Source organism: Myodes glareolus, chromosome 10 (genome assembly GCF_982192425.1).
Source record: "Myodes glareolus chromosome 10, mMyoGla1.1, whole genome shotgun sequence".
Classification (NCBI taxonomy): domain Eukaryota; kingdom Metazoa; phylum Chordata; class Mammalia; order Rodentia; family Cricetidae; genus Myodes; species Myodes glareolus.
Window position 1 is genome coordinate 73,986,167 of NC_142035.1, and position 22,984 is coordinate 74,009,150.

General features: G+C 37.3%; 1 protein-coding gene across 1 annotated transcript in view; it reads right to left on the reverse strand.

Annotated features, from left to right (window-relative positions):
• Positions 1-22,984, reverse strand: part of Ccdc73 (coiled-coil domain containing 73) — a 105,533-nt gene that overhangs the window by 1,379 nt on the left and 81,170 nt on the right. Inside the window, exons 12-16 of the mRNA XM_048443678.3 lie at positions 17,923-18,033; positions 15,203-15,337; positions 7,860-8,049; positions 5,496-6,965; positions 3,328-3,461 (exon numbers count right to left, since the gene is read on the reverse strand). Coding sequence (XP_048299635.3) covers positions 3,328-3,461; positions 5,496-6,965; positions 7,860-8,049; positions 15,203-15,337; positions 17,923-18,033 — 2,040 coding nt within the window. The remainder of the gene's footprint in view (positions 1-3,327; positions 3,462-5,495; positions 6,966-7,859; positions 8,050-15,202; positions 15,338-17,922; positions 18,034-22,984) is intronic.

Here is a 22,984-nt window from a genome sequence, read left to right on the forward strand (position 1 = left end):
GAGATTTTAAAAACCTAATGTAAACATTTTTATATAAAACTTTAAGTTTAGCTCTTTTTAAGATTTAGATCATACTCAGGAGGCAGAGGCAGGAGGATCTTTATGAGTTTGAGGTCAGCCTGGTCTACAAGAGCTAGTTCCAGGACAGGCTCCAAAACTACAGAGAAACCTTGTCTCCAAAAAATAAATAAAATTAGATCATAGCAGTTTATAGAGAAAACAATTATTTCCTCTGGTCTTAGAAATTAAAATGGCTAGGCAGTGTTGGCACATGCCTTTAATCCCAGCACGAAGGAGGGAGAAGCAGGCTGGTCAGTGAGTTCAAGAACAGCCTGGTCTACAGACTAAGTTTCAGGACAGCTAGGGCTACACAGAGAAACCCTATCTTAGGGAAAAACAAAAGAAAACAAACATCATATTTCCATACACCATAATTTAGAATACAGTAAGCCACTTAAATTGTAAGGATATGATCACTTGTCCAAAAAAATGGGCTTTGTTATCTTTTGTTCTCATTGAGTCTTGTGAAGATTTTTGAGGTGTCTGACATTAAAGCTGATTTTTGGTAAGCATGGCATGTTTGTAACATTTTATTCTAATGGAGAGAATTGAATTCTTAAATGAATCTGGTATTTAGACTAACCAAAGTTCCCCTGAGAATTGCTATACTATATAAAACTCTGTAGTCATCCCCTAGTCCTGTCCAAGTTTGGGACCAAGCATCTTATCCTATTCAGCTTTTCTGAGCGTTGGTTTTTCCCATTAGCATCTTAAGGATTTTAGACACTATTGCCATGAAGTTAGAATTTAGTATGAGATTAAAATGTACATAACTATATACGTCTAGTAATGCCTGTTATGTTTGTTCGGCATACCTCAGTTAGCTCAGGACCAAATTGGAAACTGAAGTGTCGTGTTCCCCCCTCCCCCACACAGACTAGTGAGTGTAGGGGAAGTAGAACAAATCTAGCTCTAACTGAAGTAAATAAAGTAAAAGACTCGTCTGTATGATTTGTAGTGTTATTTTGCTACCAAAGTATTTGATTCATTTGGTATCCAAGCACAAATTAGAAATTTACTAAAATCCTGCATTTACTTTTTTCTTGATCAGAAAATGGGAGGGGTGGGACCAGAGACTGACCATAGTGAAGGGAGACACTGCACATCAGATCAAATTAGACTTAGAAAACTTGTCCTATTAGACCAGCACTGTCTCTGCAGACCATTGCGGTGATTCTAGTTCCAGCTGCTCCGATACGTCAGCAGAGTTTTCCTTGTTCTGTGTCTTTTTAGAATCCACCACTTCCTCTTTCCACCTCGTGTATTGCCCCTATCTTGCCACAAGACCTTCTGTGGGACTGGATGTAAAATCAATAGCTTTATTTATTTTGGGCCCTCGCTATCTTCACTTCTGAATACAGTTAAGATTGCAGCAGACTCTTCACCTAACTCCAGAACAAGAACAAACGACACCCTGTGAAGGAAGCTGTGATCAATACCGTAAATTTACAAACTTGGTGAGGGAAACAAAAATATGGTGAAAATTACTCTTTCCTTGTTTGTTAGTCCTCATAACATTACCCTTCGTGTAGAACACTTAGGTGAACTTTCTGCAAAGCACCAGGTAAGTACTTTTGACTTTGCAGGCCAGATTGTCTCATAGTTTAGTTCTGTCATGAGCTACAAGCTCCATAAAGGGGTGAGCGTGGCCTTGCTCTAATACCATTTTCCTTACCCCTACAGAGGTGTATGTACTGTAAAATGTTGTGATTTGTTCTACTTCTGTTTTTTCTACATTATGTGATAATAAGTTTAGAGAGATAATGATGTTTATTGTACCACTGTACACAGGAAGTTTGATTTACATATTCCAGTAAATCAAATCTTTTTTCTGTTTGGAAGAGTTTAGAAAAACAACACTGGATTGAGCTAGAACATGTAATATAGGTCCACCATAGATAATTATATCTAAATGATCTTGGAAAAGATTTCACTTTTGTGTTACTTCTTCATCTGTAAAAATAGGAAAAAAAAAGTGTTTACAGAATGTGTGATGACCATGTTTCTCTCCTTTTTTTAAAGATTTATTTATTGTGTATACAGTGTTCTGTCTGCATGTATGCCACCAGACCAGAAGAGGGCACCAGATCTCATTATAGATGGTTGTGAGCCACCATGTGGTTGCTGAGAATTGAACTCAGAACCTCTGGAAGAGCAGGCAGTGCTCCTAACCTCTGAGCCATCTCTCCAGCCTGATAACCATGTTTCTTTGGAAACTATAAAATCTGTAAATGCAGATCCTGAGAAACATTTACTGTAGGGAGAACATTAGGTATCAGACACAAAGAATTGAGAGATTAACTACAAAAAGGGCTTTTCAAGGAATATCATATTTCTGTTGGACCCTTAAAATGCTGGAGGGGAGGTTAGTCAGGCACATCACATTAAGATTTGGCCTCACTTAGATTGGGGTGTCCAGCTCTGACCGAAATTTGCTTTCTACTTTATGACTTACCAGTTGGGAAGTCAGGCTTCCTCGTGCCAAGTTCACTACTGTGAGAAGAGTTGTTTTACTTGAGGTTTCTCCCATTTAAAAAGGGAAATGAGATCGTCATGGCTGAAACTGTGTTCGGGATGCTAGCATGCAGCTTTGTAGTGTGAAAGAATGTTTAATGCCTCTAAATGCCCGAAGATCTGCAGAATGTGCTGCTATGGTAATCTTATGAGTGGTATTGCTTACCTTTTCTCAGCTACACCATCACTGGACAGAGCTTGTTTTGTTTGTAAAAACTTTGAACAACACAGACTTGTTGGGTAAAGTTCTATACACTAAGGTATAAAATTTAGAAATTTAACCAAATAACTTGTCAGCTATGGTTAGTAGCTCTTATACTGAATGGGCTCCTAGGAACCATCTGATCTCAACAAATATTCTGTTTAATGCATACTTCCTATCATTGCTTTATGGACATTTTATCCTTTCACACACTTCCAAAGATAATATAAAATAATCAATCTGATAGCTTATTAATAAAAAATGTTGGATGTTCAAATTTACTATTTCTAAGCTGAGGTAACAGAGAGGAGTATATAAGATGATGCCTCAGTCCCCTGAACAGGCTGGATTGTATCTACTTGATTTATACACTGTGACTTTTTCCTGCTGTTTTCTATCAGCCTTAATTGTGAAAAATGGTGCCATGTTGCCCTCTTGATATTATTCTGGAGATCAGTTAGGGCTTATAGTCTCCAGATGCATACAGTGCTACACATATCTGGAGAATTAGCTCACTGAGGTCTGCTCAGCAATATTTTTAATTGACTTACATGTTCTGTGGGAAAAGAAGAATCATAAAGCGTCTTTGCAGTTGCATTCCTCCCTTCACCCGGCTGTCCCTTGGGATCTGGATGGATACTCCAGTCACTCACAGTGTCAGCAACTCTGCTAAAGCTGCCAGTATCTGATTGACAAACAGGAAATGACAACAAGTGAACTGTATTCTCTAGACACATCTTAATGACTTCACTTTCTGATCTTACGTTTTTGTGTTTAAAAACCAAGTATTTCCATGTCAGTTTGGATATTACTTGGATAATTCCTAGACTTTCCCTTTGGGCATTTCATTTCAGAAAACAAGATTGTATTACTACTGTTCCCTAAATTGTTAAGAAATGTAATATGGTATAAATGCCTTCTTAAACACACACATACAAAATATTCTCATTTCCTGGTTACCACCATATTACCCACACATATAAATATTTATATAATGAGCATTTTACAAATTTAGTGAGGAAGACTGAACAACATAAACACCTATAAACAAACTATATTGAAGAAAATGTCACAAAGGGCTGTTAAGTAGGGGCTGTTGAGCTTAACAAAAATTACTTAAAACAGCTGGTAAATCTTAAAAGATGTGTAGTTTTAGAATTTTAGATATCTCTTATGCCAATGAAACATGCTGAGAAAATAGTGCTGAGAAAAAGCTATGTTTATCATTAAAATTGCAGTTTGAGAAACAAGGCTATACAGTATTTTGGTGTTTTCCCCCCTTACATCAATGGTGCTAGTAAACAAGGTATATTTATTTTTAAGACCCTACTGTTCTAAGTTTTTTTCTTCAATTTTTTGTTTGAACAAAGCCTATTAAGTCTGTGAACTATATTAAGCATTCCTTGTAACCTGTATTTCTTCAATGTGTTAAATCCGCAAAGTCCCCTTAAAATATAGTTAGCAAGACATGGTGGTACACATCTGTAATCTGAGTACTCTGACCCCGGCCCTAGAGAGACTAAAGCTGGAAATGAACAGTGCTAGTAAGACTGTCCAAGAAATCTTAAGAATGCCTTTAACCTCAACAACTTTGACTATGGGATTACTATTAGCAGAGTAAACATACTTTTCTTCACATCTACTCACAAACTATCACTTTGATATATTTAACTTACAGCTGTATGGTACCTATTCATGCTGAGTTTTCGGCATGTATGATATGTGTATGCATGTTTGCGTGTGTGGCAGAGGCCGACATCAGATATCTTCCTCATTCACTCCACCTTGTATGTACAGGTAGGTAGGGTTGCTCACCTGAACCCAAAACTGGCCCTATTCAGCTAATCTGGCTATCCAGCCGCCTCCAAGAATCCTCTGACTCTGCTTCCCTCTGCTGTGATTCAAGTGGGTTGCCACAGCACAAGCATCTGTTTGGGCACTGAGGATCAAACACTGGTCCTTACTTTCACATGGCAACTGCTTTTTACCAGCTTCCTCCAAAGCCCAGTATGTAGTTCATTTTTAAATATTTGTAGTAAAAGTAAAATAAAAGCAGGGTATATGAACCTCAATGTATTACCACCAGATAGCCACATCACTACCAAATCCTGTATTTCACCAAGTTATTTTGTTTCCTGGAGTTATTCTTTCAATCATTCGTGTGCTACTTCAAGAAAATGGACCCTCTAATCTCTGAAGTAACATGTGAATATAGCATAGGTACACAATTATTAAAGGATTAACCTGCTTCAAGCAATCACAACAAAACCCAACGATGTGAAATTCCACTTTTGCCAATAAGAGAAAGAAGTTGAATTTGTGGTGCTAGGGAAAGAACAGGCACAAAAGGAAAAACAGAAAAAGAAAAGACCAGTTTACTTAGAGAGATGAAGACTTCTTCACCAGGCAGCTATTCCTAATTTACTTCGATGACCTCACCCTGGTGGTGGTGTGCCACACTTTGACAATGAAAAGCACTCCCAAATGTGCTTGGTGATAGACCGATACTACTACTTAGACTTAGGTTAAAAATAACTCATCTAAACAGAACCATTCTATTTATGTATGCTCTCTACTATGCTTAAGTGATTTTATATGCACAAACACACACATATATTCTTTTCCACTTTAAACAAATCTGGAGACACTTTGTCCAGAATAGCTAAGTAACAGAAATTTAAAAAAAAAAAAAAAACTCAAGCATGCCATCTTTCCTTACCTGGCTTAGTATTTTTTCTGGTGTCATCCAGATCAACATTTTTACAAAAAGTCACTTGAGTGATCACTTTGCTTTCTGGACCTGCTGGTCTCTCCTTTAGCAATAAAGGAAAGCTGGAAAGGGAAATGTCCACTGTTTTATTCTTAATTTGATTTATTTTTGACCAAGGACTAGGGGCTACAAACTTCATATATTCTGGTGTTTTCTTGAGTTTTTTATCTAGAGTGGGAAGATCAAAGGCCGACCTTAAACTTGTATTTACTGAATCTGCAGATGGCGATACATGAGACAAATGTGATTCTTCCAACTGACCTTCACTAAATGTTCCTTCTGACAGGATGTCATTTGATACCTCTGCTTTCTCTCTATTATTTAGCAACATGCACTGTCTTTTCTTAACATCCACCGAGGAAAAGAGAGCACGTTTTGTAGCTTCAGTTATCTGATTCTCACTGGAAGGCAATTTTCCTGTGGAAGTTATCATGGGAACTACAGATTTTAAATCTCTGGCTTGTGAAGCATGACTGTCCCCTTGGTTAACCGGAATGTTTGAGATGCTCATACTGTTTTCTGAAGATCCCAACTGGTTCTTAAATGAACTGTTTTGTATGTTATTCATATTTTTCCGCATAGTTATTTCTGCAGGGCTTGAGTCAGGTTTCACCAATGTCGGCAGAGTATTAATACTGTTTGGTGACTTCTTAAGTACTTTCGAATTATCTCCAGAAACAGCAGATGGACAGGGTGGGCTGATCACTGCAGCACAGGCACCAGTTGCTTCAGGCTGCTGGGCAGCGTTCCTAGCTTGCTGATGGCACGGAAAGGGTACTGTGCTGCACTCATTCTCTTCACTTAAGGTCTCTTTCATTTTTCTGTTCTTATCTAACATAACATTACCTGAATCCTGTAAGCCGTGTTTCTTACAATGATCAAGTTTTACTTTTATATCTAGAAATGAATCTAACCCTGCTTTGGTTTGGTCATGACTTGTAACTTCCTTCTCTGTAGCATTTTCCAGGTCTGCGGGAAGCAATTTGAATTGCTGTTTGAACGGCTTGCTTTCAGAAACATCTGTGCTATAGTTTCTTTTGTGGGCCATCTCATCTGACATGCCATTAAGGGGTTCTTTGTCACTCCCAGTCTCTAGAGGAGCATCTACACCATTGTGGAGAAGACCTTCAGTCCCTTCCAGGCATGTCTTCTCTGCTTCCAGGGATTCATATCGCTCTATAAAAAAGTTGTTCAGTGATTTAAATTCTGCACATCCCTTGTCCTTTTCCAAGCATACCTTGTCTTTTACTTCTACACTGACTGACTTTCTACAGTCAGTAACATTCAAGGTTTGTTCTTGATCAGTTACATCATTATCTACACAAAGGGCTTTGCTCGGGGACATTCCACTTTGGTGTCCATCCTGAGTCACCATAGTATTAATTTTGATTTTGGCACTTATTTCAAAAGGCTGTAAGTCTGTCATGCAAAGGACAAAATAAAATGTTATCATCTCAGTAAAGTTTGTTGACAACATATGTCACCTACATTTTATGAAAACATACTGAGTCTTAAATAGTCTAGACATTAATCATACAAAGATGACATCAATTTTCTTCAAATTTTGCATTCCTATACTAAAGCATGCTAAATTCTTGGCTCTGTCCTGAAACTTTTTAGTTCCCAATAGCAATTACCCAGTGGGGAAAGCAGCATTAAATATTTGCACAATGGTCTTTATTTTTCCTATAGTTTCCTTTGAGGCACAAAGTACAATCCTGATAAAAATTACTGTATATACTAACCTCCATTACAGCCCAGGTCTAACAACATTCAGAAGTTGATAGCTTGCTCATGTTTGACAACAATCATTTTTTTGTTTATTACTCTATAAGTATTTTAAAATTCTGGAATAATTTTGGGCCAATCTACCTACCCAAGACAATTCTATTTATCTTTGCTTTAACTATAGGCATCAAATCTTAAGTATAGTTAAAATAACCTAGAACATAAATTTCAGGTCTTAAGGGTTGTATTGGTTCAATCATTTTTCTCCAAAGTCTCCACCGAGTGGCTATTCACCCTCAGTTGAACACCTCGGCCAGTGTCACTTTAAGTGGAGAAATTAGAAATCATCTCAGTGCTTACTGTAGGCATATAAACCAAGGGCAATGTGGTATGCTCACCAAAAGTGTGCTGGTGACCCAGAGCATGCTCTCTGCATAGTAACTGTTATAGACTCACGTGCAGAATGCTTGTTTACACACAGGTGAAAAGGTGTTTCCCCACTTTACTCATGCAAAGCTGTAACTGTAGCCCCTAAAAGCCAGAGAAGATGCCCATGGAGCTTTATCAATGTAGCTTTAAGGTTACCTTCTGCAATTTCTTCTACAGGTACGTCTTTAATTTTTTCCTTTTCTCTGTAGTAATCAGTATCTAAACAAAAACTCCTTGTATTTTTTCCCCATATTTCTTGATCAGAATTATATTTTTGCATGGTGATATTTTCTGATTTTTCACAGGATAGTCCATCATTACTTTCATTATTTAGTTCTGGAATACTCTAGTATAAAATAGAAAAGATTGTTTAAATGTGTTAAATATTTGAGAATACTTTGCTGATAAAAGTGAATTTTAGTTCAACTATTCAGCAATTTCTATTTAAAAATCAAATGACTTTTGAAGTTCCCTGTATACAGTCTCATATTTGAACAAACTGAAAAGCTCAATATGCTTTCAAACATGTCTATCACATTATTATACCACACAGGCAAGCAAATTAGGGGTAAGATTTGTTTGGGCCAGGCAAATTGTTTTAAGTAGCATTTTATTCACCTATAAAACAGAAACAAAAAACAGGAGTTTTTTACACATACCTCTACTTCCAGCACTCAAGAGGCTAAAGCAAGAGGATCATCAGGAGTTTGGGGCCAGTCTGGACTTACGTTAGTGTGTTCCAGGTTAGCTTAGGCTACAGTATGGACCCTGTCTCAAAAATAAAATCCTTTTTCTCACACAGAAATATTGATTCACAGTAGGTTTTGGAATTCAATAATGAACAAAATACAGTCCTTGCCCTCAAAAAACTTAGTTTGGTATATATACTGGAAAAGAAAGAAGACAGCTTTAATAAAGTAGGGATTATGCAGCACCATATGGAATCCCTATGTCCCTGCTTTAAAGTATGATGAGGAGTCACATATGAGGACAGGGAGAACAGGGTGGGGGGCTTGAGAGGGAGATGAATGCAGAAGAAACATCCTTCACTTTTCATTCTAAGCCAGTTAACTAAACCCAGCTCAACTCAAGTTTGCCTGCTTTCTCATCCATAGCATGAAAATGCTGTCATGATTAGATAATGTATACAAAACCCTTACAGCACACGGTCTGTCTTCAGTTACTGGTAATAAGAGCTATTTTATTTTATTTTTTACCAGTTTAAAGGGCAGCCTAGGAGGTAAAAGGGAAAGAACAAAGCAATGACACAGAGAAAAGGGCGTTGGGAAAAAAATTAAGCACTTAAAAGAGACTGGAAAGTATACATTGGATACTGTGTCTGCTGGTGTAGTGTCCAGTGGATGGAGCGATTGGTGGATGGGCTTGTTTGGAGTGATTGTTTTATGCAGATCTTTTTATGCACAAGAATGACTAGGAATAGGAAAGAAAAAAGAACATAATTTGCTTCGCAGCAAATGTGGCTCAACATAGAAAGGAAAGACTTAGAGATAGATTTAGGACTTTAATCATGAATTGGATGTTAGATTTTGTCAAAGGCCTTTCTCCATTTGGTGAGATGATCACATGGTTTCTGTTCTTTAGTCTGTTTATATGGTGGATTATGTTTACTGATCTATATATGTTGAACCATCCCTGTATCTAGGATGAAGAAAATTTGATCATGGTATGTAATCATTTTCATGTGTCCCTGAATTCAGTTTGTAGGTATTTTGTTGAGAATTTGTATATCTATGTCAATCAAAGGTTAGCCTATATTTTCTTTTCTTTTTTTCTTTTTCTCCTTCTTCTTCTTCTTTCTTTTTTTCTTTTAAATATTTATTTATTTATTATGTATACAATATTCTGTCTGTGTGTATGCCTGCAGGCCAGAAGAGGGCACCAGACCCCATTACAGATGACTGTGAGCCACCATGTGGTTGCTGGGAATTGAACTCAGGACCTTTGGAAGAGTAGGCAATGCTCTTAACCTCTGAGCCATCTCTCCAGCCCCCATCTTCTTTCTTTTTTTGCATCTTTGTCTGGTCTGGGTATCAGGGCAATACTACTCTATAAAAGGAATTCAGAAACATTCCTTCAGTTTCTATCTTGCAGAATAATTTGAGTATTGGCATTAGCCCTTTTTGAAGGTCTTGCAGAATTCTGCACTAAATCCAGCTGGCTCTGGACTTTTTTCAGTTAGGAAATTTTAAATTACTGTTTCTACCTCACTGGATGTTATGAATCTATTTAAATTATTAAGTTCGTATTGATTTGACTTTAGTAGACCTTATATATCTAGAAATCCATCCACTTCTTTTAGAGTTTCTAGCAAAAAATATAGGGTTTCTAGCTTGGTAAAATATAGATTTTTTAAAAAATATTTATTTATTTATTTATTATGTATACAATATTCTGTCTGTATGTCTGTCTTCAGGCCAGAAGAGGGCATCAGATCTCAGTTCAGATGGTTGTGAGCCACCATGTAATTTCTGGGAATTGAACTCAGGACCTTTGGAAGAGCAGGCAATGCTCTTAACCGCTGAGCCATCTCTCCAGCCCTAAAATATAGATTTTTAAAATGTTCTTACAAAGCTATGAATTTCCTTGGTATCTGTTATAATGTCTCCATTTTCATCTCTAATTTGATTAATTTAGATAATCTCTTTTGGTTAATTTTGCTGAAAGTTTGTCATTTAGAGATGTATGTGGGAGATAGCTGAACATGTTTAATTACAAATAAAAACATAAACTAAAACCCAGGAAAGAAATCTAACTAACAAACACATAAAATAAAGTAATATACATATTAAAACTGGTTTAAAAAAACAGGCATGGGGCTGCACACTTGTGTTCACAGTACACAGGAGGCTAAGGTTACGAGTTTGAGGCTAGCCTAGTCTATAGTGAGAATCAAGCCAGTAAAAGCTACACAATGAGATCTGTTTCCAAAAGCAAACAAATGGTGAGAGGGAGGGAGAAGAGAGAAAGAGACAGACAGACAGACAGACAGACACACACACACACAGAGAGAGAGAGAGAGAGAGAGAGAGAGAGAGAGAGAGAGAGAGAGAGTTAGTTGGTGGGAACAGGTACTCATATGATGGCTGAGAATGAATTGAAACAGCCTTTCAGGGAAGCAATCTTTTAATATGTGTCAAAAAATATCCCACAATAAAAATCTAAACACACTTTGACCTGCTAGACATGATGGCACATACCTGTAATCCCAGATTTAGGAAATGGAAGCAGAAAGATCACAAATTCAAGGACAACCTGGGCTATACAGGGAAATCCTGTCTTATAATAATAATAATAATAATAATTTTAAGATAAAATAACAAGTGCTGGGAATTAGCTCAGTGCTGTAGTGTTTTCTAGCACATGCAAAGTTCTAGATTCAATCCACAGTACTGAGAGTGAAAATTATATCAAAGTTTATAGAATACAGCTAAAAGTGCCAAGAGGAAACTTCACAGCTTGTAATTAGAAAGTAAGTAAACAGGGCTGGAGAGATGGCTCAGTGGTTAAGAGCATTGCCTGTTCTTCCAAAGGTCCTGAGTTCAATTCCCAGCAACCACATGGTGGCTCACAACCATCCGTAATGAAGTCTGGTTCCCTCTTCAGGCCTGCAGGCATATACACAGACAGAATATTGTATACATAATAAATAAATAAATATTTTTTTAAAAAAAGAAAGTAAGTAAACAATCAATACTCAAAGTTGCAATAATCAGCAGCTAGAAAGAGGAAATAAATCCAAAATAACTGGTATGAGGAAAAGAAAAAGGCAACATCAAAATAGCAAGGGGAAAAATGTGTGGGAAACCAATGAAGCCTAGTTCTCAGAAGAGGCCAGAAAAACAGACAATCCTCTAACCAAACTGATAAAGAAAGAAGACTTGAATTCCCACTATAAGAAATGAAAATGGACATAACATGTCCCTGAAGTCCAGATCATCATTAGGGTCAATCTTGAAAAATTATAATCCAATACATCTTAAAACTATAAAATAAATGAACATTTCTAGACAAATATGACCTATTAAATAAAATTGAACCAATAAAATAGGAGAAAACCTAAGCCAATCAATTACATACAGTGGAATCTAAATAATAATTTAAAAAGACTCTCCAGAAACAACAACAAAATGTCCAAGACTGGACAGACTCATGCTTAATTTTATTAATCATTATTCAAAAGTAGGCCAAAGTAATGCTGCATCCCTGCACTCTGGAGACAGATATATAGAACAATGGAAAATACACCGCAATAGCTGTGTAAATAAGATATTAGGCACAACTGGCACAGAATTCAACAACACACTACAGAGATTGTACACCACAGTCAACTGAGATGCATCCTGGAGGCACAAGAATGTTTCAACAGAGTTGGGGAGCCATCCCTGATCCCACCAGCTGCAACTCTCAGACCCTGTACCTCACTAGGGCAGCACAATTGAGTCAACACTGTTAACGCATATGTGGGAGAGCTAGCCCCAAAACTGTGACCGTGGGAGAGTCGACCCCATTACCCAACTATCCTGTGGTGACACGAGTGGGAGAGAAGTGTCCACCTCCCCCGACACCCATAAACAATAGAGTCAGGTGGGAGAACTGGCTTTGTAATCACAAGCATGGGAGAGCCATCCCAGACCCACGTCAACTGCAACACTTGGGAGGCCCTGCACCTTTCCAGGACAGTATAATAGCTCCAACGCTATTAGTGCAGGTGTAGGGGAGCCAGCCCTGAAATTGTGACCATGGGATAGCTGTTCCCATTTCCTATCTGGCAGACCAACCCTACAGCTGCCCAGGCATGAACCTAGGGCTATAACTTGACCTGCCCCAACACTTGACCCATCTATAATCTGCTGGAGGAGATGAAGGGACCTGGCCTGTAGACCTAAAGCTGCAAGGTAGCAGCGGGATGTCCAGGAAGAGTACTGGGGGGGGGGGCAGTATCAAATGTGTAGTGAAAACAGGGGCCTTGAACCAGACCAATGACTCTTTGAAATTAATGCTTGCAAATAGAGATCTATGGACAAAAGGGTATACAGTGTGACTTGTTGGGTGGCACTGCAGCTTCCATAATGAGATTTTTAATTCCTTCCCTTTTTAAAAAAATTTTTCTCATTTTATTTTCTTCCTTTTTTCCTCTTGAATTTTGTTTTACTGGGGAGGGGGAACAGGGGCAGAGGGTATATATGAAGGGACAGGGAATGATGAATGGGATTAAGCTACATGATATGAAAAACACATGGAAAAAATTTTTAAAAAATTAAAAAAGAATGTTTCAGCATACACAACCAATAAGCATATCCCAGCAAACAGAATCAAGGATAAAAATTATAGGATCATCTAAATAAATAGAGAAAAGGCAGGCTGGAGTGATGGCTCAGAAGTTAAGAGCACTGGCTGCTCTTCCAGAGGTCCTGAGTTCAATTCCCAGCAACCACATGGTGGCCCACAACCTAGTGTGCAGGTATACATACATACACATAAAAGTATAAATAAAGTTTAAAAAAAGAAAAAAAGACTTTTGAGGGAAGATCAATATCATTCATAAAAGCTTTGAAGAAACTGAGCCCAGAAGGATTACCCCTGAACATACTAACAAGTCTGTAGAGCTAGCATGGTACTCAGTGAGGGGAAAACTGAAAACATGTCCACTAAAAATGGAATAAGGCAAGGACACCTTGCCTTACAAAACAAATAGGAAAGGAAGAAGTTAAATTATCCCTGCTTGTAGATGATGACCTATACGGACAAAAACACCAATGACTCTCCCTAAAAACTCTCAGATCTGATAAGCAAATCCAGCAAAAGAAGGTAAAATCAACAAAGAAAACCCACCAGATCTATGTATCAATGAATTCACAAAGGAAAAAGCAAGGACACATCCTATAACAACAACCTTAAGAAAAAACACTCAGAGTGCTCCTTTTCATCTCTGCTGCTATGATAAAATATTGAGCAAAACTAACTTAGAGACAAGAATGCTTATGCCATCATACAAATCCCAGGTCACAGTCCATTTTGAGGGAAGTCAAGGCACAAACTCAATGAAGGAACCTGGAGACAGGAATTAAAGTAGAGACCTCTGAGAATGCTTACTAGCTTGTGTTTTGTGGTATTTGTACACTGTGAAGATGCACTGCTGTGATTGTTGTAAAAAGAAAGCTGAATTAGCCGGGCAGTGGTGGCACACCCCTTTAATCCCAGCACTTGGGAGAGAGAGGCAGGCGGATCTCTGTGAGTTCATCCTGGTCTACAATAGCTAGTTTCAGGACAAACTCCAAAGCTACAGTGAAATCCTGTGTTGAAAAACCAAATACAAAAAAAAAAAAAAAAAAAAACCAAAACAAACAAAAAAAAAACCCCAAACAGCCAATAGCTAGACAGGAAGTATAGGCAGGATCTGGGGAGAGAAAGAGGAGGAATCTAGGTGTACAGGAGATTCCAGGAGACAGGAGGTGCAAGATGGAAGAGAGGTAATGCCACATGATAGAACACAGATTAATATAAATGGGTTAAATTATAAGAGCTAGTTAGGAATAAGCCTAAGTAAACTATAGGCTGAAGTTTCATAATTAATCAGAAGTCTTCATGTCATTATTTGGGAGCTGGTTGGCGGGACAGAAGAAGAATTGTTACAGCCTTGCTTCCTCAGCTGCCTTTCTTATACAGCCCAGGACTACCAGGACTTGCACTGCCATCACGGGGCTGTCCCCCTCCTCAGACATGACCACAGGCTTCCAGTGGAGGCAATTCTTCAATTGAGGGTTCCTTTTCCCATGTGATTCTAGTTTGCATCAAACTGAGAAAAACTAACACAATCTCAATGGAAATAATAGATGGGGCTTCTCTTTCAGAACTCGATAAATTCTAAAAGTGAAATGGAAACGTAAGAAATCTACAACAGCAAAACGTAACTAAAAGTAAAACAACCAAACTGAAGAACTTACACTCTAGAGCTGCACTAAATTGTGCTGCTGGCATCAATCTACATCTGTGTCTAATAAATACAGAGTCAACAGAATAGTCTAGAAGTAGACCCACATATTTCAAAAAAGTGTCAAGCTACAGTGGGAGAAGAAACAACAGTGATTGCTTCCTTCCTTCCTTTCTTTTCTTTCTTTTTTTTCTTCCATGAGACAGGGTCTCTCTATGTAGTCCTGGTTATTCTGGAACTTGGTATGTAGACCATGCTGACCATGAACTCAGAGAGATTCATCTGTTTCTGCCTTGTGAGTGCTGGGATTAAAGGTGCAAACCACTGTGCTGAGCAAGAACAGGGTTTTCAACAAATGTGGCCCTGGAATAATTCAAAATCTAAATCCAAGGGATTCTTGAACCTTATATTAAACTTAGAAGCCAAATTTAAAAATGTATGACTAACATGTTTATAACTAAGCTGGCAACTTAAAATATAAAATGAAAAAAATTACCAGTGATGCTCCTATTTAACAGTTAATACCCCAAAACATATTTAAATTTACCTGAAACTTCTTACATTCCTCATCTTTTTTCTGATCGTATAATTTGTTGTAATGTTCTTGCAATTTAACATGAGTTTCCTTAAGTAACGACAACTCATTTTTAATCTCATTCATTTCTCCATTAAGTTCTTCAACCTAGAATAAAATTAAGTCAAAATGAGCAAGTGCATAAATTTTATCTGAAAAGATTGTTTTATAAAACAGTAAAAATAACAGCAAAATTAACTACGTAAAACACTAAGATAATAGCAACAAGTGTTTAACAAACATGATTGTATATTCATTCATCCTCTTTGAGAAATGTCAGGCTTAGAAAGATTAAGTAACTTGACCACATTAGTGCAGTAATGATAGAAAGTAGCAGTCAGGATTGCAATCCAAAATTGAATCTAGAGCCTGTGCCCCCAAATGCCTTCTTAGAGAAAAAAAAAAGAATTTAACCTTAGTCCTAAAATCCGACAGAAGTTCCACCTGCAGGACTTTGTCTTCATCACTGCACCACACTGGATGTGCAGAGCTTTGCTGAGCTAGCTGGACGTATGGAACACCAAGTGTTACAACAGACATGATACCTGAGCCCATGTTTCCATCTGGAAACTGGGTTTCTACTGTCTGTGCAGCTCACAGTCACTTTCTTGGGGGGATGCTATTCTATAGAAATTTCACGTGTGATTACAAACAGAAAGACACACAGACTATATAGATCTGATCTTCATTTAAGAAAATCCTTACAAAACCAAAGTGTTTTTTTAATTCAATATATATTCTTATATTTTGCTTAGTTTATTTTAGTTTTGATTTATGATTATGATAGTTTATTTTATGTGGTTTATGAAAGTTTATGGTTGTACAATCTAAAAAATATTATGACAAAACCATTTTATTTAAACTTATAAATTATACTTTCACCAATAAAGCTGTTTTTCCTTTTTTAAAAAAAAATGTATTATTTAGTTTGTTTGCGTACTTTGCACATGTGTATGTGTTCATGGAGGCCAGAACTGGGCATCAGAAACCCTGGTTGTTAGCCTCCCAATGTGGGCACTGAGAACTAACCCAGCAAGAGGACCCAGCAGATATGCCATCTCTCCAGCCTCATTCCTTCTATTCTTAATTATTTTTTGCCCTTGGAAGATGGCCACTGTTGTATTCTCAGAAAAGAAAATGAATGTTAGTTTGCTTTACTTAACTGCACAGGCAGTGAAAGTCCTGTTTCCAGATATAAACATCTGCATGCATACAGACACACACACACACACACACACACACACACGTGTGTGTCTATGCATGTATAGTATATATATATATGTGTGTGTGTGTGTATGTGTGTGTGCCATATACAGGTGCCAATTTTTGCAGCATGTTTGTTGTATGTCATTTGCAGCTCCTTTTATTTCCCAGCTTTCCCAATCTCACAGCACAACTTCCACAACCCTTTAAAGACTGCATGAGAAGTAAGGTACTGAGAGGCAAAGCAGATTAATTGAAGTTACTGTACTTGTTGCTTGATGATACATTCTCCTGGTGGAGATTATTAACCAGCTTTTAGAATTGTAATGGAAGTATGAAATATTTTTCTTAGATTTGAATAAGGCATATCAAAACCATCGATGACCAAGCTGATCTCTTGAAACTCCAAATTATTAAAACTTATTAACTACAAATAATTTTTTTAAAATCTGAAATCAAATAAAATCATCTACACAAAATGTCATAATACTTATATTCAGATATCTATTAGTATAATATGTGGAAATGGTATAAGTAGTACAAAAGTCTAAAATAGAATCATATGTATAGCTCCATAAACTCATTGTAACTTTCTATTGTGTTAATTCTTTTTTTAAAGAGTGACTAAAGTCATGATTTCCACAGGCCATAGCTTGAGACAATTACCTTAATTCCTTTCTAAGAAATCGTAAAAACAATGAATTTTAAGAAAGAAAATCCAATTTTGTGATCCATCAGTCTTTGAAGTAAAATTTTGCTTTGCAACTTGAATTAACATTATTTTCTACAACTGTTTTACATATTTTATCAAATTAACATTTAGTGTAACTGAAAAAATATGACTTAAATAAAGTAGCTGTTTACAACATATAATCTCCTAATAAGATATTAGTACAACAGCACTCAGAACTGCATACATGTTCTAACATGACTCTGACACATCTCAACAAAACTACTGAGGACAGTAATCTTGCCCAATAGTTCACATATGATTCCAATTCACTAAGATATACTGAATTATTTTATTTAGATGCAAGTTAATTTTTCTTTCTTTTTTAAAAATATTTTTTATGGTTTATTTAACTTTTATTTTATGTGCATTGGTGTGATTGTGTCTGATCCCCTGCAACTGGATCTTCAGAGAGTTGTGAGCTGCCATGTGGGTGCTGAGAATTGAACCCAGGTTCTTTGGAAGAGCAGTCAGTGCTCTTAACCACTGAGCCATATCTCCAGCCCGCAGGTTAATTTTTCTTTGTCACATATTAATAGCTATTCTATACAGTCACATATGTTTTATATGTGTGTATAAGAACATACACATATAGTCTTCTATGCATGAAAACACCAGAGGGAATTTTATTAAATTTAATTTTGAAAAATACACTCACTTTGGCAGACAAGAAGAAATTGTCTGACATCAATTCTGTAATTCTTTTAGTATTCAATAACTATTTTAAATACTTCACTATTTTACAATTTAATGAACCTACACGTCTCTTCCAAGTTCCTAGTGCGTTCTCATGCTCATTCTGGAGACTAAGGAACTTTTCTTCATCTGCCTTTACCTTCTCCCTTTGCAGCTCATTATCTCTTTCAAGGGTCTGCAATAAAATTAATTATCCAAAAAATAATCAATACCACATTAATGAATTTTGATGTGTTTTATGTTGCTCAGACCTTTGTGTGAAACATGCTGAAAGTGCCATACAGATCAGTGGTAATGTGCTACCTCAACAACAATTTTCATAAATTAACAGAAAGGTGCTTAGAGTTTAGCTAACAGGAAATAGGGGGAGGCTATGATGAAGAAACGGCTATAAAAGGGTATAAAAACATTGCCATTATTCAGTTTCACTGCATAAGTTTTAATGTACTGAAAAAGTAATATAAAGTACAGCATTGAAAAGCGTGAAATGTAGCATAATCCTGCCCAACCTACTAAAAATTTTAACTACCATAAGACGTTTTTACCTGTTTATTTTAGAAATTAACCAGCTAGAAATAGAAACCCTTAAAAAAAATTCTAATTTCAAATTAATACTTTCTAGCCTAGCTTATTTAACACATCACTTAGCTACTTCATTGAACTAATGTAATAGAATCACCCTATCCCATTCTCTCAAAAAAAACCCATAAATTAAAAAAAAATAAAAATATACATGATGTGAACAATGTGAATTGTTTGTGGGGGTTCATTCCCTATGGAGCCTAGACACAGCGGGGAGGGCCTTGGTCCTGCCTCACCTGCTCTGAGGAATGGATGGGGAGTGGGGTCAGAGAAAGGTGGGAGGAGCAGGTGGAGGGGAGGGAGAGGGAACTGGAATGGTATATAAAATTAAAAAAAGATTGTTTTAAAATAAAAAAATGTAGAAGATGTGAAAACTATAAAGCATACATAAAAAGTTGAACAAATTTAAAAAACAATAAAAATATTGTCAAGTATTTTCTAAGACTAGGATTTTGGAACTATGAATCACTATCACTAACATTATTACGTCTCTTTACTATCTGTTTGTAATTAAAGCAAACTGAAAAAAGTATATATCTAATGCATCTAGAATTTTAAGTTCATCTGTTTATTATTTATAAAGCTATGTATACTGGGTAAAAACTTCTAGCTACACAAAACAACGTCAAAGGAAAAGGTGGAAACGGCCTTTTTGAGTTCTCTTCCCAACACTTAGCACTTTACAAGTTTCTGTACTGAGATTCTTTACATACAGCTGAGAACCTTATCACACAAACGTACTGCTCTGTAATTTGCTTTTCTAAAAGCCAAACTATCTCTTATTCACTTCCTATACTACTAAATATAAATTCATCTCACTTATAAGTCTTATTTTTGCCTCTGCCTCCCAAGTGCTGAGATTAAAGGCATGTTCCACCACCGCTCAGCTCACTTAAAAGTCTTAAGGACGTTCTACTTAAAGAGTTCTTGGTTACATCTAGACTATCAATGTGTAAATATGTCTGTGAAATTATGACACCACACCTAATAAAAAGCATTTTGTAGCTTTTGACAAGAACACTGTCTTCTGTCCCACTAGAAACTTTGAAACATCTAAATGAAGACCTATTTTGATTGCTCTACTTCAGGATAATGGGAACATTTCCATATAATGGTTACATATAATAGAGCAGTTTCTAAATATTTACACTGTTGTATATTAATAGGCACTTAGCATTGTAACATTCTAACAAATATTTTACAACATCTATTTATATGGCAGCATACTCTATTTTAAAAAGTGGATTGATGTTTAGGAAAGAGATGAGCAAGCATACTTCACAATCTCTATTCTATTATCAATAAATGACCAATAGCATCATGTTCTTGAAACAATGCATATTAGGTGTGTCAATCAATTGCTCCTGGTTTGTATCCTATCTTTAAAAGACCACCTCCTTCAGGTATTTGGTTGCAGTTCTTTGGAGCCCTTCCATCCTTCCATTTACAGTTTGATTTATTATTTCCAGTTGACTGCACAAGCCAGGTGATCAGTGAGGATTCCCTTCTCTCCTGCAGTCTTCTGTTTCCTGGGTCCCATGGTCCCCTCTCTTCCTTTATTTCCTTTTCTGGGTACTGCGAATTGTTGTCAGGATAAAGCAGGCATGGATGGGAATCGTTTCTGGGATTCTCTATGGCTACTGAGAAGTTAGATTGGCCGAGTGCAACACAACTCTGCTTTGGCAATATCTCCCCAACCTTTGCAGAAACAACTAAATTTTTTTTTCTGATGTCCAGTTTTGCCAATGAGAAAGCCAGTTCCCAAAGTATTCTTCTCTCATTTACATCTCCTTACCTTGTGTGCACATGTGTGTATGCACAGGGAGACCAGAGGTCCACTTCAGGTGTCATCATTTCTCAGGAGCTTTTCGGAAGCAGCATCTCTCAGTAAACTAGAGCACCACCAGGTAGGGTAACCTGGCTCACCAGCCAGTAAGCCCCAGGGATCTGCCTGACTCTGCCTCCCAGCACTCGAAAGCACACACCACCATGTCTGGCTTGTTTGTTGTTTTGTTTTTCAAGACAAGATTTCTCTGTGTAGCCCTAGCTGTCCTGGAACTCTCTCTGTAGACCAGGCTGGCCTCAAACTCACCTGCCTCTGTGTGCACCACCACTGCCTCACAGCTGCTGACTTGTTAGTGGGTGCTTAAGTCAGGTCCTCCTGTTTGCATAAAAGCACTTTACCACTTGAGCTACTTCCCAGTTTTACCCATGTGTCTACTGATTACTTTCTAAGCAAGTATCTCAACATTACCTAACAACCTTTCCACTGCACTTATATTTCTAGTAGGGTTTCTCTTATTCTGTGTTTATGAATTTCTAATTCTTGTCCTGTGGATTAGTATTTTTCCTTTAAGCAGTTTTTAAATGGTTTTTAGACCATGAGAGATTTTATTCAAGTGTCCAGTAATACTTAATAATCTATTTGTACTTAAGAATGAGGTATTTAAAAGATGGTCAAAAGTTTGTCAAACACTGGGCTTCACTGCAGGGAGTTCTGCCTGAATGACTTCTTTTGTGAAACATAACTAAAGGGACAAAAATCTTCCTTTTGGGCAGGTTAGTTTGTCCAGAAAGGAAACTGCCATTCTCTTTTCTGGGAATTGGAATAGATGTCCTGTATCTAGGAGAACTACAATGGCAGGCTTGACTATTGAACTTATTTTCACTATATTTCCAAAAATGCATTGATGAATAGAAAGAGGAGAGGTGAAGAGAAGGAGGGTGAACAGGAGGGAAAGAAAAGGGTTGGAGGGAGAGAGAGCAGATAGTGGAGAGAAAGGAGAGCAGAGGGTGAAGAGGGAGGGGCAGAGAGAAGAATTAACTTGCAATAGTTGCCATTTCTGCTAGCGACATGACCAATTTCAGGCCGCTAATATTTTGATAACCAGTTTCCTAACTACAAGGAGCCCCAACATACTATTAGATTCCTTTCAACATCAGCTCTCTCTCTCAAACTCTAAGCATACACCTCCAAGTGTATAGCAAAGAGGAGAGAACCAGTGGGGTGAAAGGAGGAATGTGGGGTTGCAATAGAGTCTTACACAGGTGTTCCCATCTGGGTCTTTCAACTAAATACATATCCCACTTCAAAAACACAGAATTTCTGGGTTTAGTTTTGTTTGTTTGGGGGTGCAGAGATACAATCCAGTGTCTCACTGTCTTAGGCTTTCTATTCCTGTGAGAAAACCACCATGACCAAAACCAACCTGGGGAAAAAATGGTTTATTTTATCTTAAAGTTCCCTATCAAAACCCATCATCGAGGGAAGTCAGGGCAAGAGCTCAAACAGGAAAGGAACCTGGAGGCAGGAACTGATGCAGAGGCCATGGAGGATGCTGCTTTCTGGCTGGCTCCCCATGGCTTGTGCAGCCTGCTTTCTTATAGCATCCAGGACCACCATTCCAGGGAGTGACACTTTCCACAGTGAGCTGGGTCCTCCCACATCAATCAATTAAGAAAATGCACTACAGGCTTGACCACAGGCCAATCAGGTGGAGGCATTTTCTCAGTTGAGGTTCCCCTGTCCAAAATGACTCTAGCTTATATCAAGCTGAGATAAAACTCACAACACCAGGCAAGGATCCTACAACTCAACCAGATCCCAGGCCTCATTTCCACGACTTTGAATTGGGTTTCTATTTCCTGTTTCTGATCATTATACACATAGTTCACTTTTAAAACTTAGCCTTTGTGTTCCTTCTGTCATTTTCACGTCCTTGTGGATTTATTGCCATTTTATAATAGTTTCACAAGGCGGCAGAAGTGAATGTAGGTTTAATTAATCATCTTTAGCTGGGAGCCCTAGCCAGGTAGTTTCTGAGTTGAAAATAGCCCAAGTTTATTCACTCATTTAATAGCAGTTCACAAGGTCCACAGCACGCTTGACACGCTCATGCACTTATGATCCTGCTGTTACAATGCTGTTGTCTTCATGGACATAGCTATCATGAACATAAACTTGTGCATATTACAAACATACATGAAAATTTGTTGTTATTCCAACTGAATTAGCAAATCTGAAAAACATCTGTGAAAAAAGGATATTGTCAAAGGTCAAACTGAAACCATTCACTAAATGCTTTAACCTTCAAAAAACAGTAAATTGTTCTAGTTAAAACAGTAATAACATAACAACCACAGGAGTAAAATATGAAAATTACTCTTAATAGTATGACTACAGAAATACAACTAAAGTTATAACTAGAATTTAGATATCTACGGTCTTTCTAAATTTACTGCTAAAAACATAAGAGGGATGCAGAACACTGGAAACCAGTTGGCCATTATCAAGAGCAATGATCCCTTTTAGTGCATGTGGAATTAGAATGCTCCTCAGGAAAACCCTTGCCGTATCTAAGCAATGTAATCCTTAGCAACAGCTCAGCATTAATATTTTGTTATGCTATATATCAATGGTTCTTAGACATCAGTCTGCAGCTAAGCACTGATCCATGACAAACTTCTCTAGTCCATGGCCAAATGTGATTACATGACTTTTCTTATCCTTTTTTTTCCTTATCCTTTTTCTGTCCTTGATCCTG